Source organism: Alligator mississippiensis, chromosome 4 (assembly GCF_030867095.1).
Source record: "Alligator mississippiensis isolate rAllMis1 chromosome 4, rAllMis1, whole genome shotgun sequence".
In the NCBI taxonomy this organism is placed as follows: Eukaryota; Metazoa; Chordata; order Crocodylia; family Alligatoridae; genus Alligator; species Alligator mississippiensis.
The window spans coordinates 158,747,548-158,761,386 of NC_081827.1; the positions used below are offsets into that span (position 1 = coordinate 158,747,548).

The 13,839-nt window shown below is 48.4% G+C and overlaps 2 protein-coding genes across 4 annotated transcripts in view; one reads left to right on the forward strand and one right to left on the reverse strand.

Moving 5' to 3' along the window:
• DDX42 (DEAD-box helicase 42) overlaps nt 1–7,403 on the forward strand; it is a 39,818-nt gene extending 32,415 nt beyond the window's left edge. For all 3 annotated transcript variants that reach the window (XM_014609200.3, XM_006271562.4, XM_059726851.1), the window contains exons 17-19: nt 1,013–1,123; nt 4,333–4,434; nt 5,273–7,403. In XM_014609200.3, coding sequence (XP_014464686.2) covers nt 1,013–1,123; nt 4,333–4,434; nt 5,273–6,082 — 1,023 coding nt within the window. In that variant the 3' untranslated portion in view covers nt 6,083–7,403. The remainder of the gene's footprint in view (nt 1–1,012; nt 1,124–4,332; nt 4,435–5,272) is intronic.
• Nucleotides 7,404–10,184: 2,781 nt separating this feature from the next.
• Nucleotides 10,185–13,839, reverse strand: part of LOC102575400 (parathyroid hormone/parathyroid hormone-related peptide receptor) — a 50,581-nt gene continuing 46,926 nt past the window's right edge. Inside the window, exon 13 of the mRNA XM_019500882.2 lies at nt 10,185–13,244. Coding sequence (XP_019356427.2) covers nt 12,855–13,244 — 390 coding nt within the window. The 3' untranslated portion in view covers nt 10,185–12,854. The remainder of the gene's footprint in view (nt 13,245–13,839) is intronic.

Sequence of the window (13,839 nt, forward strand, 5' to 3'; positions counted from 1 at the left end):
TGATGTGTAGCTTCCACCTTGCATCATTTGGTAGGTATCAAGTTGTCTGGGCTTTCAGCACCTGCGCTTCCAAAGTCTAGCCTTCCACCTTTTCCATGGCCTTTGAGAGAGTTTGCCTTCTCACAGGAGGCATGAAGTCTCTGGACCAGAATATATGATCCATTTGTTAGAGATGCACCGATACATCGGTCCAATATCAGATTGATACCGATATAAAGAAACCTGGCTGTATCGGATATCGGCCCAATGGGGCCGATAATTTTGCCAATAAATGCCTGTGCTGCAGTGGAAAGGGAGGGGGAGGGAGGGGACATGGGGGGTGTAGATCAATGCCTCCCTCAGTGAGGGAGGGGGCAGGGGCAGGCGCTGCTGGGGTTGGGGGGAGGCAGAGCTGCGGCTTGTGGAGGGGAGGCAGCTCCTGCCGCTGCTTGCACCCTGGGTGGGGAGGGGGGGCATGTGTGTGCCCCCCAGATCTGCATTGGATGGGCTGCAGCTGGGACTGTGTGTGGCGCTTCTCGGCGGGGGCTGGCATCAGAATGGGCACAGGTGTTGCTGGGAGGATGCTGCATCCACCCCAGACTTTGCTGCTGCTCTGCTCCCAGCGCTGACACCCCCAGCTGCTCAGCGCCCTGCCTCCACCCATGTGCCGGGAAGAGCCGGGGTGGCAGCACTGGGAGTGGAGCAGAGGCAGAATTTGGGGCAGATGCAGCATCCTCCCAGCGCCTCTGGTGCCTGCTCTGAGCCCAGACCCTGCCGAGAAAAGTTGCACACAGCCCCAGCTGCAGCCTGCCCTGCCAACAAGTATGGTATCCATCAGGTACAACCATCTCTTATAAAACCCTGGGGATAGCTTATGGGCATAGACCCATGACTTACCAACCGTATACTGTTTTTGCAGCATCTCCTCACCCACTGGGTTTTAAAAACTGCTTGGTCAGTCAATGGGGTGAATTGATAAATTCAATGGGGGGATTTTTTCACATTTAAGAAAGCCTTCTTCTATTGTATGCAGAACCCCTGGTTCCGGAAATCCCGTTTCAAGGGAGGAAAAGGCAAGAAGCTGAACATTGGAGGTGGTGGCTTGGGATACCGTGAACGCCCCGGCCTGGGCTCAGAAAATTCTGTAAGTACAGAGGAATTGGAAGATATTTTCATAGCTTTGAAACTATAAACTTGGAACTGGCATCTTTCACATTGAAAAACCTGAATTATGGTAGGGTAACTTCACAGCATCTCCACACAGGGTTCAGTTGATTTTGGTTTAATATCTCAGAATTTTGAAACTCTGTTTCTAGGATTCGGAGGCATTTCACACAATGCTCCTTGTGCTGCACGCTCACCTTTTTTGCCACAGGTGACTTTGTTCAGAGTTACAACATAGGTCTTTGGGGTGGGGGGGAGGACTTGATTCTAATTTGACTCATGAAGCAATTACCTATTTCAGAAAAGCTCTGTGCCCTGACAAGAGCTATTCCTTCACAGTAACTGAATCTACTTGATCTGGAAATCCATCCACACATTAAGTGTTTGGCACCTAAAACTGTGGAATTGCATTACAACATTTGAAAACAGTCAGTAGAGTCCTGTTAGCAGTAGAAAAACTGCTTACTGCTGACCTGATACTGGGCACAGTTGAACAGTAAGAATATTGAAAAAATGTCCTGCTCAGCAATAGTTTACTTTGCCCTCTTGTTGGTTCCTATTAAGGGGCAGTGATGAATCTAAAAGGGAGTCTTCTGCTCTGGATTTGTGCCCATCTCTGCTCATTGACATTAGGCTTTTCCCCAGATGTCTTTTCCTTTTTTATGAGTAAACCTCCAGATAGGAATCTTTGCTGTTATGGACTTCTCAGTCTGTTGGTAATTGGCCTTGGGGGCTAAGTGCAGACAGTCAAAAAGCCTGAGGCTGAATCAATTCAGTCTTTGCAGGTTATTTTAAACTGCAGAGATTAAACAGAGGAACAACTGGACAGACATTCACTTTTGATTCAGGAAATGCAGCCATATATATATATAAAATATAAAATACACCTGTAGTGACTCAGGCCAGAATCTAAGGGGGGCGGGGGGTGTTGAAGCGCATCTCTCTGTTACATAGCCAGCATGGGCTGTTTGTTCACTTCCTCTTCCTGCTGCTTCTGAGGTCTCTGGGATTTGCAGTCCAGAATCACAGCAGCAGGACTTTGCAGGGTTGCTTATTGCTCCCTCTTCCTGCTTCCAGGTGTCTCTGGGATTTGTAGTCCACAGTCACAGCCAGTAGTAAGTTTTTTTTTTTTTTTGTTTTGTTTTTTTTAGTGGGGCAAGGCAGCTCTGTACTTGGGGGAAGAGAAGCTTAACCCCTCTTCCCTTCCCCCCCCCCCCCCCCCCCCCCAACCCCAGTCAGGGTTGCCTCCCCCAAACCCTTCTCTGCTGGAGCAAACAGCCCAGCCCAGGGCTGGAAAGCATGCTGGGGGACTGTGACTTAACTTGAACCAGGAAGGGGTCTGGGACAAAAGTTTCATAAACTGGTCTGACCCAAATTAGTTAAGTCTGATACTACATTCAACCAGGTTTATCTTAAACCAGTTTCAGCCATTTTGAAACTGGTTTATGTGCACTGAACTTCAGTTCTGTTACAGGTTTCAACCAGTGTCTGATGATTTAAACCAGTTTATGTGTAACTTCTGTTCCTAGCCAGGGAGTGTTGGGCAACAGGACTCCTGAGCTCCATTCTTGGCCACTGAGGCTATAAATGGGTGGTATCCTTGGAGCAGGATCAGCTGAGCCACTTTACTGGGTGACGGACATTGCCCGTTTTCTCACAGGGTTGAGCCCCTGCTGCTCCCGGGGCTTCAGAAGCCTGGTCCTGCAGGTTAAACTGACTTGGGGCACCTTTCTATAAAAGAGAGAGCCCCAGGGTTGAGGCACAAACCTGCCTCTGTAAGCAGGGAACCCTGGCAGGTGCTTCTGAGACTTCAGGTACCTGATCCTGCATGCCCTTGGAGTATCCCAGTAGGGGAATTTCCAGAGGTGTACAGGATCTAGTCCCCTGTAGTCCCAGCTGCTCCTACCTGGAGCAGCTGGACAGCCATAAAGCACACAGTTATCCATAAACATTTTTAGGGTGGCAAAGGCAATATCTGTTTCCAGCCTGAGTCACTACAACTTACTTCTAGAGGTGTGCCAATACATTGGTCCGATATCAGATCAGCACTGATATTAAAAAAAAAAAAAAAAAAAAAAGTTGGCTGTATTGGAAATTGGCCGGATGTGGTTGATAATTTGGCTGATAAATGGCCTGTGCATGCACACAGCTGCAGTGCAGCACGTAGGTGTTGAGGAGCACAGCCTGGCAGCATGGAGAGCTGCATGGAGCTAGTAAGCCTGTTGTGGTGAAAGGGGAGGGGGGAGGGAAGACATGTGAGGGGGCAGATTAAGGCCCCTGCAGTGAGGGGGGGGAATGGGGATGGGGCAGGCGCTGCCCACTGGGTGCGGGGCACGGCATGGAGCCATGGCTCTTCTGGGGGGGGGGTGCTCTCACTGGTGCATGGACCCCAGAGAGCAACGGGGGGGGCATGTGCCCCCAGATCTGTGTGGGGAGGAGTGGGGTGGTTGCCACTGCAGGCCAGAGCCAGGGATGTCGGGTTCTTCCGGGCAGAGGGGCTGGGCCAGGTGGCACCACTGGGAGTAGGGTTATGGGGGCTATGGTGAATTTTGGGGTGGCTGCAGCCCCTCCCCATAGCCCCCTCTCAGCATTGCCGCTGTTTGTCCTGAGCACAGCCCGCAGCGGCAGCCCATCCCACCCACACCCTGCGCTGATCTGGGGGGCGCGCAGCAATGGGAGCTGCCCTCCCCACACCCCACATCAAGCTGCAGCTCCATCCCATGCCCTGCCCTGCCCTGCCCTGCGCTGCCCTGGCTGGGCAGCATCTGCCCCAGCCCCACTCCTCCCTCACCACAGTGGGCCTTGATCTGCCCCCCCACACCTCTTCCCTCCCCCCTGCCCTTCCACCACAACAGACTTACCAGCTGCACACAGCTCTCCATGATGTATTGAAAATTGGATTGGTATTGGCTGATAATGCCTCCTTAAAAAATGGTTATCAGTATCAACCCAAAAAATCTCTTATCCATGCACTCCGACTTACTTCATGCCTCTACTTCTGTTTTACCACAGTTAGTGTCAGTAGCAATTGCCTACATTTCAGAGCTGATTGGTGGATCTGTGATCTTCTGTGAAAGACATCCTAAAAGGGCAGAGAAACATCCAGTACTTGAGCTTGCACATAAGATGAGGTGAAAAGTATGTTTGGTTGGGTAAAACTATTCAGTTTCATTTTTGCTTTCACCTCAGGACCGTGGGAACAACAGCAATGTGATGAGTAATTATGAGGCATACAAGCCATCCACTGGGGCAATGGGAGACAGACTGTCTGCAATGAAAGCAGCATTTCAGGTTAGTTTAATTACTCGTGATCCACAGATTAAACTCTGGAGAAAAGCCCAGCAAGGAAACATTAGCATTTTTGCTCCTGATGCCTATATCTTCCATATCTTAAGCTTATAGCTTCTTTTTTTTTTTCCTTAGGGTGCATGTGCTGTACTGTTGTGTGACATCAGGGCTCTTGGGTAGTGCTCTTGTTTCTGTAGAAACTTTAGTTCCCTGCATTTTATGTGGTTACAATGTTGTTCTTCAGCCCTGATAAGCCTCTAGTTTGGTTGGTCTCAGGGACTAGATGTTGACATACCATCCTCATGTCCCTCACCTTGTGGGTGCAGCCATGAACTCCACTGCTCATGTGGGTGCTTGAATAGCCAAATTCCATAGGACAGCTTGGTGTCTGTGCTCTCTTTTCTGTTACCAAGCTTGACCAATGCAGCTACACTACAGGAATCCCCCCACTTGCCTTCTGGCTCTTCCTCCAAGCCCAACCCTGTCCTGTCCTGCACTGTTGTAGGAGTCTCCTTTGCTCTCCTGTCTTGTGGTAAGATTATTTGGCACCTTCACATGCTTACGGTTGTGAGAGACTGAAATAAAGGTGACCCCTTCACTGAAGTCTGTAAGTACATACTCCATGGTACTGGAGTTACTTTGCAACTACTGCCCACAGGCGTGCATACTTGCACACTGCCTTGGTCAGGAGCACAAAACTAGGATCTCTAAAAGACCAGCTTTCTTTTAGGAGCCTTTTTTGTTTTGAAGCTCCCTGGAGTCATGGTCTGAGCCATGTGTGCATGATGTTTTTCTGTTCTTCTGGTACCTCATTGACAAACACTCTTTCTGTTTCCTACAGTCCCAATATAAGAGTCATTTCATTGCAGCCAGCCTGAACAACCAAAAAAGTGGTAGCTCCACCGCTGGTGCCAGTGGCTGGACCAGTGCTGGGAGTTTGAATTCAGTACCAACGAGTTCAGCACAGCAGAGTGCTGCAAATCCTGAAAGCCAGCTTGCTACAGCTGCAGCAAAGGGGATCCCTGGGTTCACCAGTGCTGGGAATCTGAGCAGCGTTCCCAGCTTCCCACCCATTGGGATTCAGGGATATAATAACGTGAACACCAGCAGCAGCAACCGAGAAGGTGGCCCTGGCATCGGTGGCCCTGGCATCGGCAGCCCTGGTATCGGTGGCCCTGGCATCGGCAGCCCTGGTATCGGTGGCCCTGGCTTCGGTAGCGGCAGAGAGAGATACAATGACAATCGCAGCGGGCGCCACAGTGACAGTCCGCGCCACGGTGATGGAGGTGGGCGCCACAGTGACGGTCAGCGTCATGGAGATGGAGGTGGCCGCCACAGTGATAGTTACCGCCATGGAGACGGACGACATTTCTACAAGGAGAAAGCGGCAGAGGACAGCCATCGCCACAGTGAAAGCCGGCATTCTGCTGGTGGAAGCGGCAGCAGCCGACACAGCGACAACCGTAATAATGGTGACCCCAGGAATAGTGGTGACCCCCGGAATAGCAATGAAGGAAGGATCAATGAGAGCAGGAACATCGAGAGCAAGAACAGCGAGAGCAGGAAAGAAGGTGGCAACCGAGACAACAAGTCGGATGGTTTTGCTGTCCCAGAGCCCCCAAAGCGCAAGAAGAGTCGATGGGACAGTTAAAAGTGGGTGAATTGCAACTTAAAATCCCTGCAGGGGGCGGTGTCTCTTTATGGAGGATTTCCTGGTATTTGGTAAATGGTTACTGAGCAGCTGGGGGACGAGAAGGAAACCATACAAGTTCCTGTGTGAGGCGGGGCCAGTATGCCTGTAGACAGCTTCACTTTAATGACGTGTACACACAATGCTATTGTCAGAGAGAGATCATTTTTATAAAGCTTTCCTGGGTTTTGCTTTTAAAAATTCATTGCTCATGTGACTTTCTGCTGGATTTAAAACCAGATCCTGTTAACAAAAAAGCAGTCATTTGTTTTGCACACTGCAAACATTTAAGAAACTGTTGTCCAGACAGGTTTAAAGGGTTTTTTGTTTTGTTTTGGCTTGTTTTTTTAAATCAGTGTACACATTTATAAGCCCAGCCCATCTGAAGATGCTCAGGACTCACCTGTTAGACATTAACTTTTCAGCAATTTGTGCGATACTGTGAGTTTTCTCTAATCTGTTCCTTCATTTTCCCTGCCCCTCCACCACTTCCCTTCCTCCCAGCCCCTCTACCGCCCAAATAATTTGGTCTCAGGCTCACCTCCTGATTAAGAATGTATACATGTGTGTTGATAATGATCAGAGAGAGGGTTGATCTTTATCGGGCGGTGTTAAGAGTTTTGTCTAGCCCAGTTTACTATAATTCCACATTTCGTCTAGGACAGATTCCCCATCCTGTTAATAGCAAATACAATGATCCCACTGCTTTTATTTTTGATGAGACCCCTCTTACCTAAAATCTTCACCTTGGAAGCCTGCATAGCATGCGTCTCTGCTGTGCCTATTCTGCCCTCTGTTGTGAGAGGGTTTGTTAATTTCCCAGACAAAAGGGAAAACCTCTCCTATATGTCATGCTAAACATGAGCCAGTGTCCCCCTCCCTTGCCCTGGGAGATGAGATTAACTGGGGAACATTTTATATGTCAGTTAAGGGGTCTGCTGCTGAAAAGCTTTTAGGGGAGCCCAGAACAGTGACTGGCAAAATAACCTGACTCAGATATTTGCCCCGTCTCAGAGACCTAGTCAAAATGTAAAATCTCGTTTGACTGGTTTTAACTCTTGATTTGTCATGTGTATTACCTGGGGTTTTTTTAACTTTTCTTTTGCCCTCACAGTAAGAAAAAAAATATTTAGCTGAAGCAGTTCAATGCCCACCTCTGTCTTATTTCTACAAGGAGAAGTGTCAGAAACTGTCAGGTTTTTGTGATTTTGTGATGTTTTCTTTATCAGCTGTGCGTTTACTTTCTGCTTGCTCTAGTAAATGTTTTATTATTGGGATACAACACCTGATGTGCCTTTTTTTTTTGTTATTTCTGTGCTCACCCCATTCAGTTTTTTGGGTTTCTGGAAGGAGACCTAACAGAACTGCAGACTTCATATATGACACCCCCACCCCTCCAAGCTCATGTTTTTCAGTAAAAGAGATGGATTTTTCTCTCCAGCACCTTTCACTAGAATATTGCAAATCATTTCACAAACACTCCCTTCATAAGCCCATGTGAGGAAGGTTGGCAGTGTCTCTAAAGGATGAGGATACTGAAGCGCAGAAGCTGTGACTTGCCCAAGCTATGTATCAAGTCATTGGCAGAGCAGAGAGGAGAACCCAAATGTCCTGGTTTTCACTTCCCTATTTTGTGTGCACCTCAGTATCCAACTTGGGACTTCAGGATAACTTCAGGTTTGAGCTTTTACTTACCAGCTCTGTTTTTAATCAATAAACTGATTTGGGGAGCTTTTTCCTCTTTCTCCTAGCCACTAACAAAAAGTGACCAAAAGAAACTCAACTGAAACATTGACCTTGCGCCCCTTTGTGGAGTTCAGCCTGGGAGCTACTTCACGCAGCCACTTCAGTGAAAACCTTAAGTCCCCACACCATGGGTGTAAACATGGAGTCTTTGGCACTGGCCTTTGCTCTGCCAGGTTTCAGTTGTATGGAAGAGGCGCAGCACAGCAAAAATTGAGTATCCACGATGACCACTGGACAGAGGGGGCTCATGGGTGGGTGCAGGGGCTCTCGCCATCATTTCATTCCCCTAACAGTACTTGCTGCCATAAAAAAACTGCAGCTGCATAGCAGATGACTGCTATCTGCAACCTCCCCTCCTCTTACACTGAGTAGCCTGACAGGAGTGTATTGGCACAAGATCCAGCCATAGAGATGGCAGAGACTTCAGCTTCTCTGTCTTTCACCCACCTGTTGGCTTTTCTGATCCAACTATCAAATTCCTCACCTTGGTTTCTGTGCTACCAGTCCTCTAAGATTTAAATAAACAAATACCCAGTGATGCCAGGAAACTAGACACATCAGCTCACAAGCCCATGTTAGATCCATGAGAGGGCTGTTACTTTCTCCAGAGAACAGCGTGTGCTTAGCCATGCTAAACCTTTCAGGAGATCAGGTGTTCTAATATAGGAGGCCCTGCTCAAGTTGCTCCAGGGACTTGAGATGCAAGAGTTTTGTGGGTGATGTCTTTTTTTTGTGGACCAACTGCATGGTTGGTATAGATTTAGACAACTTGCTGGTCTTGCAGTACCTTTCCTAAGGTAAGAGAAGGTTCCAGTGGTCATCAAAAAGACTTAAGGAAGGGCACTGTGAATACCCAAAAGCTTGTTTAAATCTATCCCAATCATGCAGGTGGTCCAATAAAAGATACCATCTATAAAAACTCACATATTTCCTGGACCATCACAGTTACCACCATCACTTCCAACACTCCAGGAACCTCTCTTCCAAGACTATGGAGGTTTGATTTGTGACAGCAGTAGTTATTGTGGTGTTGCATCTAAAGCAGGTGCCAGAATGCTGTTCCGCCTCTGGTTCATCCCTGCTTTCCCTTGTTATCTCACAGTTATCCTCAAGCTGTCCTCTTTGAATTCTCTTATCTTTCCTCGTGGGCCAAGCCCTCGATTGTTTCCCCATCTCTTTGAATGTGGTACTGGTTGTCCCAAGAACCAAAAGTGGTTTGCAGGTGCAGTTGCAATAGTGTTACAGATTATTGGACTCTTATCTCTGATGTGGTGTCTGTTAATATATCGCTAATATATAATTGGCAGCCACATCACACTAGGAAACGCCTCAGTGGGCAGTTCTCACTCCGGTTTTTGTCTCTGAACATGAGCATTTCATGTTTACTGCTTTTCTGAACCAATTGTCGCTCTATATTCTACTCCCCTCTAACCATTTGAAGAGATTTTGGATTATATTTCTGCCCTGGTGGAGTATGCAGCTCCTCTAAGTTCAGTTTCATTTGTGAATTTTGTCAGTGCACGAATATGCTCTCTACACTCAAGTCCATTAATATGAAGCCTGATATCATTCACTTTGGTTTCTGAGCAGCACCATGACACTCATCACTTCTGCCTTCCTGTCCTTCAGCTGGTTTTTAGTGTGCAAATCCAAAGGGAGAGTAAATTGTCTTGAGACACTAACTTGAGAGGAGAGCAGCAAAGCCAGCACCTGGACCATGGGCCACTTTGCCTACCAGAGGCATGTGGTCTTGTTGGAGGGGAATCTCATAGGCACCTCTCTTCCCTGCCTCCAACACATGTAGACCACACATGTAGTGTGACATGGCATTTGAAGTCCATTGCTCCCTTGGTTAAATCAATTATTTTGCCAATAGCTCAGCTAGAGGAAGCTGCAATAGATGTCAGTGAGAAGCAAACTATGATAGTGTCAGCAAAATATACACCACTTTGATTCAAATACATGGACCCTAAGCTCATTGGAGAGTATAAAGGGGGTTAGTTAACCATGGTAGATTTTCTGTCCAGAGTGGAACCAATCACCTTGTTTGGGCTTCCTTCCCAGACTTATTGGAAGGAAGTTCATTGTTTTCTTTCTCAACTTAATCTCACATGATTGACTGTGTAGAGTTGGGTGTTTGTGCTCTTGTTTCATAGCGGAGAGAGGTCTAGACTGAAACCCAAGAGGCTGGGTTCCCTTCCCATCTCCACTGCTGGCCTAATGAGTGACCAAGGCTAGTCATTGCAACTCTTTGGGTCTCAGTTTCCCCTATTTGTAAAGCGCAGGTAAGAGCCACAGATGAAAGGCAATTTAGGAAGTAGATGATATCATTTATTTTGGTGCTGTGGAGGGCAGTGGTTCTTGTCCTCCGGGCAGGGGGGAAATAATCTTAATTCTCCTCACTTCTGTTCCTGGCTCTGAGGCTGGGTCACACTGGCCAAGTCCTTGCACCCTTCTCTCTGGCATGTGTTGCTTGGTCCATTAATTGTCTAGAGTGTGCTTGCTGCTTTGGCAAAGGGCTACAGAAATGCCTGGTTGCGTTCGGCTCTGCTGACATCATGATCAGGATTCTCCTATAATCAGCCTGGGATTGGTAGCCAGAGCTCTAGAGTGGGTCTTGCTAAGTGTAAGACCGAGTCTCTTCCCAGGAGATTTGTCATTTAATAACAGGACAGTGAGCACCTCAGTGCTTTGGAGTCTGAGGCCAATATATGGGCCAGTCTGCTAGCACAAGCCCTATTCCAGTCAGTGCAGGGCTGAGGGTGCCAGCCCAGGCTGCCACAGTGGAAGGAGGAGGTACAAGCCGATCTGTGTGCCCAAGTTTCTATCCAGTCTCCTTACAGGGAAAGGGCTTCAAAGACAGATTTGAGCTACAGGGACTGGCTCAGTCATTCATTTCACAGCCTACAAACCCTTACATAGTAGGGGTTTCAGCAGAGATGTGGCCCAGACAATGGCAGAAAAAATGCCAAGGACTAACCAGGAAACATGGTGTTCACTGCACCCGCAGGGTAGAGGATGTGGCTCTCTGGCTGCATGTGGCTAGAGATTGCTTCTGCCCCTCCTCTCCTCATCATGTATTGGCAGCTCCTGTAGTTACCGCAACACACCAGCCACCCTCGTGTTAACAGCGTCCACCCCAACACGTTTCCCCATCCTGCTCTGCAGCCCATAGCCACAGGCTCCACTTCCCCCCTTCTCCCCTAGATGTTGGTTGTTTTTTATATAAAGTTTGGGTGGTTCAAAGATTCAGGGCAAGGACAAACAGTTCACTTTACAGGAGCCTCTAGACTGGCAGCGCTTGGGTGACCACAACTGTCTCCCTGGCCTCTGGGCGAGTACTCTGGCTGAAGGGAGGGAATCTTAGAGTTGTGCTTTAATTTTCCTCTGATGGAGCACAAGCCCGCTGCCCCTTGTTCTGAAAGTGCAGCTTATTTGAAGGATAGGTTGCAGCATGTAGTACTCCCATTTTGATGGCTGGGTTATTCTGATCAGGAAGGAGCTTTGCATTCTGGGATTTGTAGTCTCATAATCTGCTCAAACATAAGAACACAAGCAGTGCCATACTGTGCCAGACCAATGGTCAGTCTATACCCAATATCCTCTCTCTGACGGTAATAGAAGTTTTAGAGGGAAAGCATGTGAACACAGCATATCTAGAGCGATTTATGCTGTCATATCCTTCCTGTACCACCATCATTGGCTTAGGGATGCCAGAGGATACATCCCTAACTGTTCTTTTTAATAGCTATTATAGAACCATCATCCATGAATTTGTCTAGTCCTTTTTTGAACCTGGCTGTATTATCTGCCTCTACAACCTCCTGGGGGTAATAAGTTAACTGTGCATTGCCTAAGAAAGTGCTTTCTCTTGTTTGTGTTAAGCTTGTCTCCTGCTAATTTCAGTTCCAGTTTTCTGGGGCTTGGTGAATAACAGTTCCCTAGTCACTTTGTCCACATCTTGCATGGCTTTATAGACCTCTCTCATATCCCCCACCTCTGTCTTTTCTTTCCCAAACAGAAGAGTCCTAGCTTTTTTAGTCTCTCCTGGCATGGCAGCAGATCCTTACTCCTGATCATCTTGATTGCCCTTTTCTGTATGTTTCTAATTCTACTACATCCTTGATTTGAGATGCAGATGCCAGAACTGCACACAGTATTCAAGACCTAGGCACACCATGGATTTGTGTAATGACATGATGTTTTCCATTTTGTTTCCAATTCCTTTAACGATGCCCAACACTTTATCAGCTATTTTGGTTACTGGTGCACATGGAACTAATGGTTTTAGCAAATTATCTACAATGACTCTAAGGTCTCTTTCCTGGGTTGTAATGGCTAGTTCAGAACCCAGCTTAGTAGCTGCCTGAGTTGCAGGACTGCTTTTCCTACACCATTTATTGTGCAGGTGCACTTCACCTTCCCAGGCTGTGTGATGCCATTGTGCTTGTTAGTGTTAAGTGGCTCAGAATTGCCCGGAAGGAGCCAACTTGATCTGCTAAGCAGTTGCTACAGGCTGTGTCTGAAGTAGCTGCTTGGATTCTTTTGGGAAGCTGGAGCCGGAGGCAGCTCAAGAAACAGTTCACTGGAGCAAATGGGGCAGGGTATTGTTTCCCTTTGACCATCCAGGGCCTTATGCATGCAGGTGTCACCATCACCACAGCCCAATTGCATACCCAAGGAAGCAGAAGTTTGGACCAGATACCATCTGGGCTACAGAGCTACCTTTCTTTTCCCCCTCAGCTGTTCAGAAGCAACTGCACCTCTTTAGGCCAGGTAGTTAAGATGGTGCTGTGAGTTCCCTGGTCCCATCCACCCCAGAAAGTCAAGTTAACAGGCCAGATGTCCAGATTCAGCTCCAGCTTCCTTTCCTTTCCCACACTCTCTGCATCACTAAGCATTAACCCCAGGCAAAACATCTCACAGTCGTATAGCCTTAGAGCCAATTCCTTTCCAAGTCTGGTTGGAGACTTGCTTGCATGATGCTTCACAGCATGGTCTCCAGCTCTTTGTTCAGACTGAAATGACTTTGAACCAGGTCTGATGAGTACATGAAGTCCCTAGTACCCTCCCCAGAGGCCCTCTGGCTGCCTTCTCTGGCTGGAGAAGGCAGGGAATTGTCAGAGGCAGACGAGCTTGGGATGAACCCTGGCAGGCTGGTGTGCGTGCACAGGGGCAGCCCATGGTGTTTGGTGCTCTGCTGCATCCCAGTCACTGCTGTTCCCCAGCCAGCAATGCTCATGCTGACACTGTTGGTGGCATGTGACACTAGGCCACCATAGTAACAGCTCCCTCCTGTGCTGGTGATGCGCGCTTTCTGCTTGAAATCCAGTGCCAGGCTCCTCCAGAAACGGGCTTTCTTAATCTCTGCCTGAACCTGGGGGAGAGACCCATCTTGTCAGAGCCTGGTAACATGATGAAAGCACTGCTTGGGCCCCAGAAGCCAGGCCCTGTTGGCACAGACACCACAGTGCTCCAAGATGGGGTTGGGGTGGCATTGGGATTCTAGGGGTACCTGTAAGGGGTGGGTTTCAGAAAGTGGGTATTCCCCCCTAGCTGTTACCCCAGTCATACCCCATGCCCACATCCCTCAGTCTGGGTTCCATTCACCCCTTTGAATTTCCCTTGCATACTGCATTGAGAGAGTGGACTAGATAGGGGCAGTGACCAGGAAGCCTGGCAGGTGGTCAGTGAAGAATCCAAGTCTGCGTTGCCATGTAAGTGATCTTCACACAGTGCAGCACTGGACAGATCCCATGCGGTAGGGGGCATCCTGGAGAAGGAGCTACCTGCCCTCTTCACCCACTGGTCTCATACCCAAGCAGGTGCTCAGCACCTGCCTGGATCTGTCCCAAAAAGCTTGGCTGGGGCCCCTCTATCTTCCCTTGCTGTATGTGGGTGCAGAGCCAGGACTGGGATGTGGTCAGGCATGTTCCCAGGCAGGAAGCTGGAGACTGCCAGCTTGGCATTTG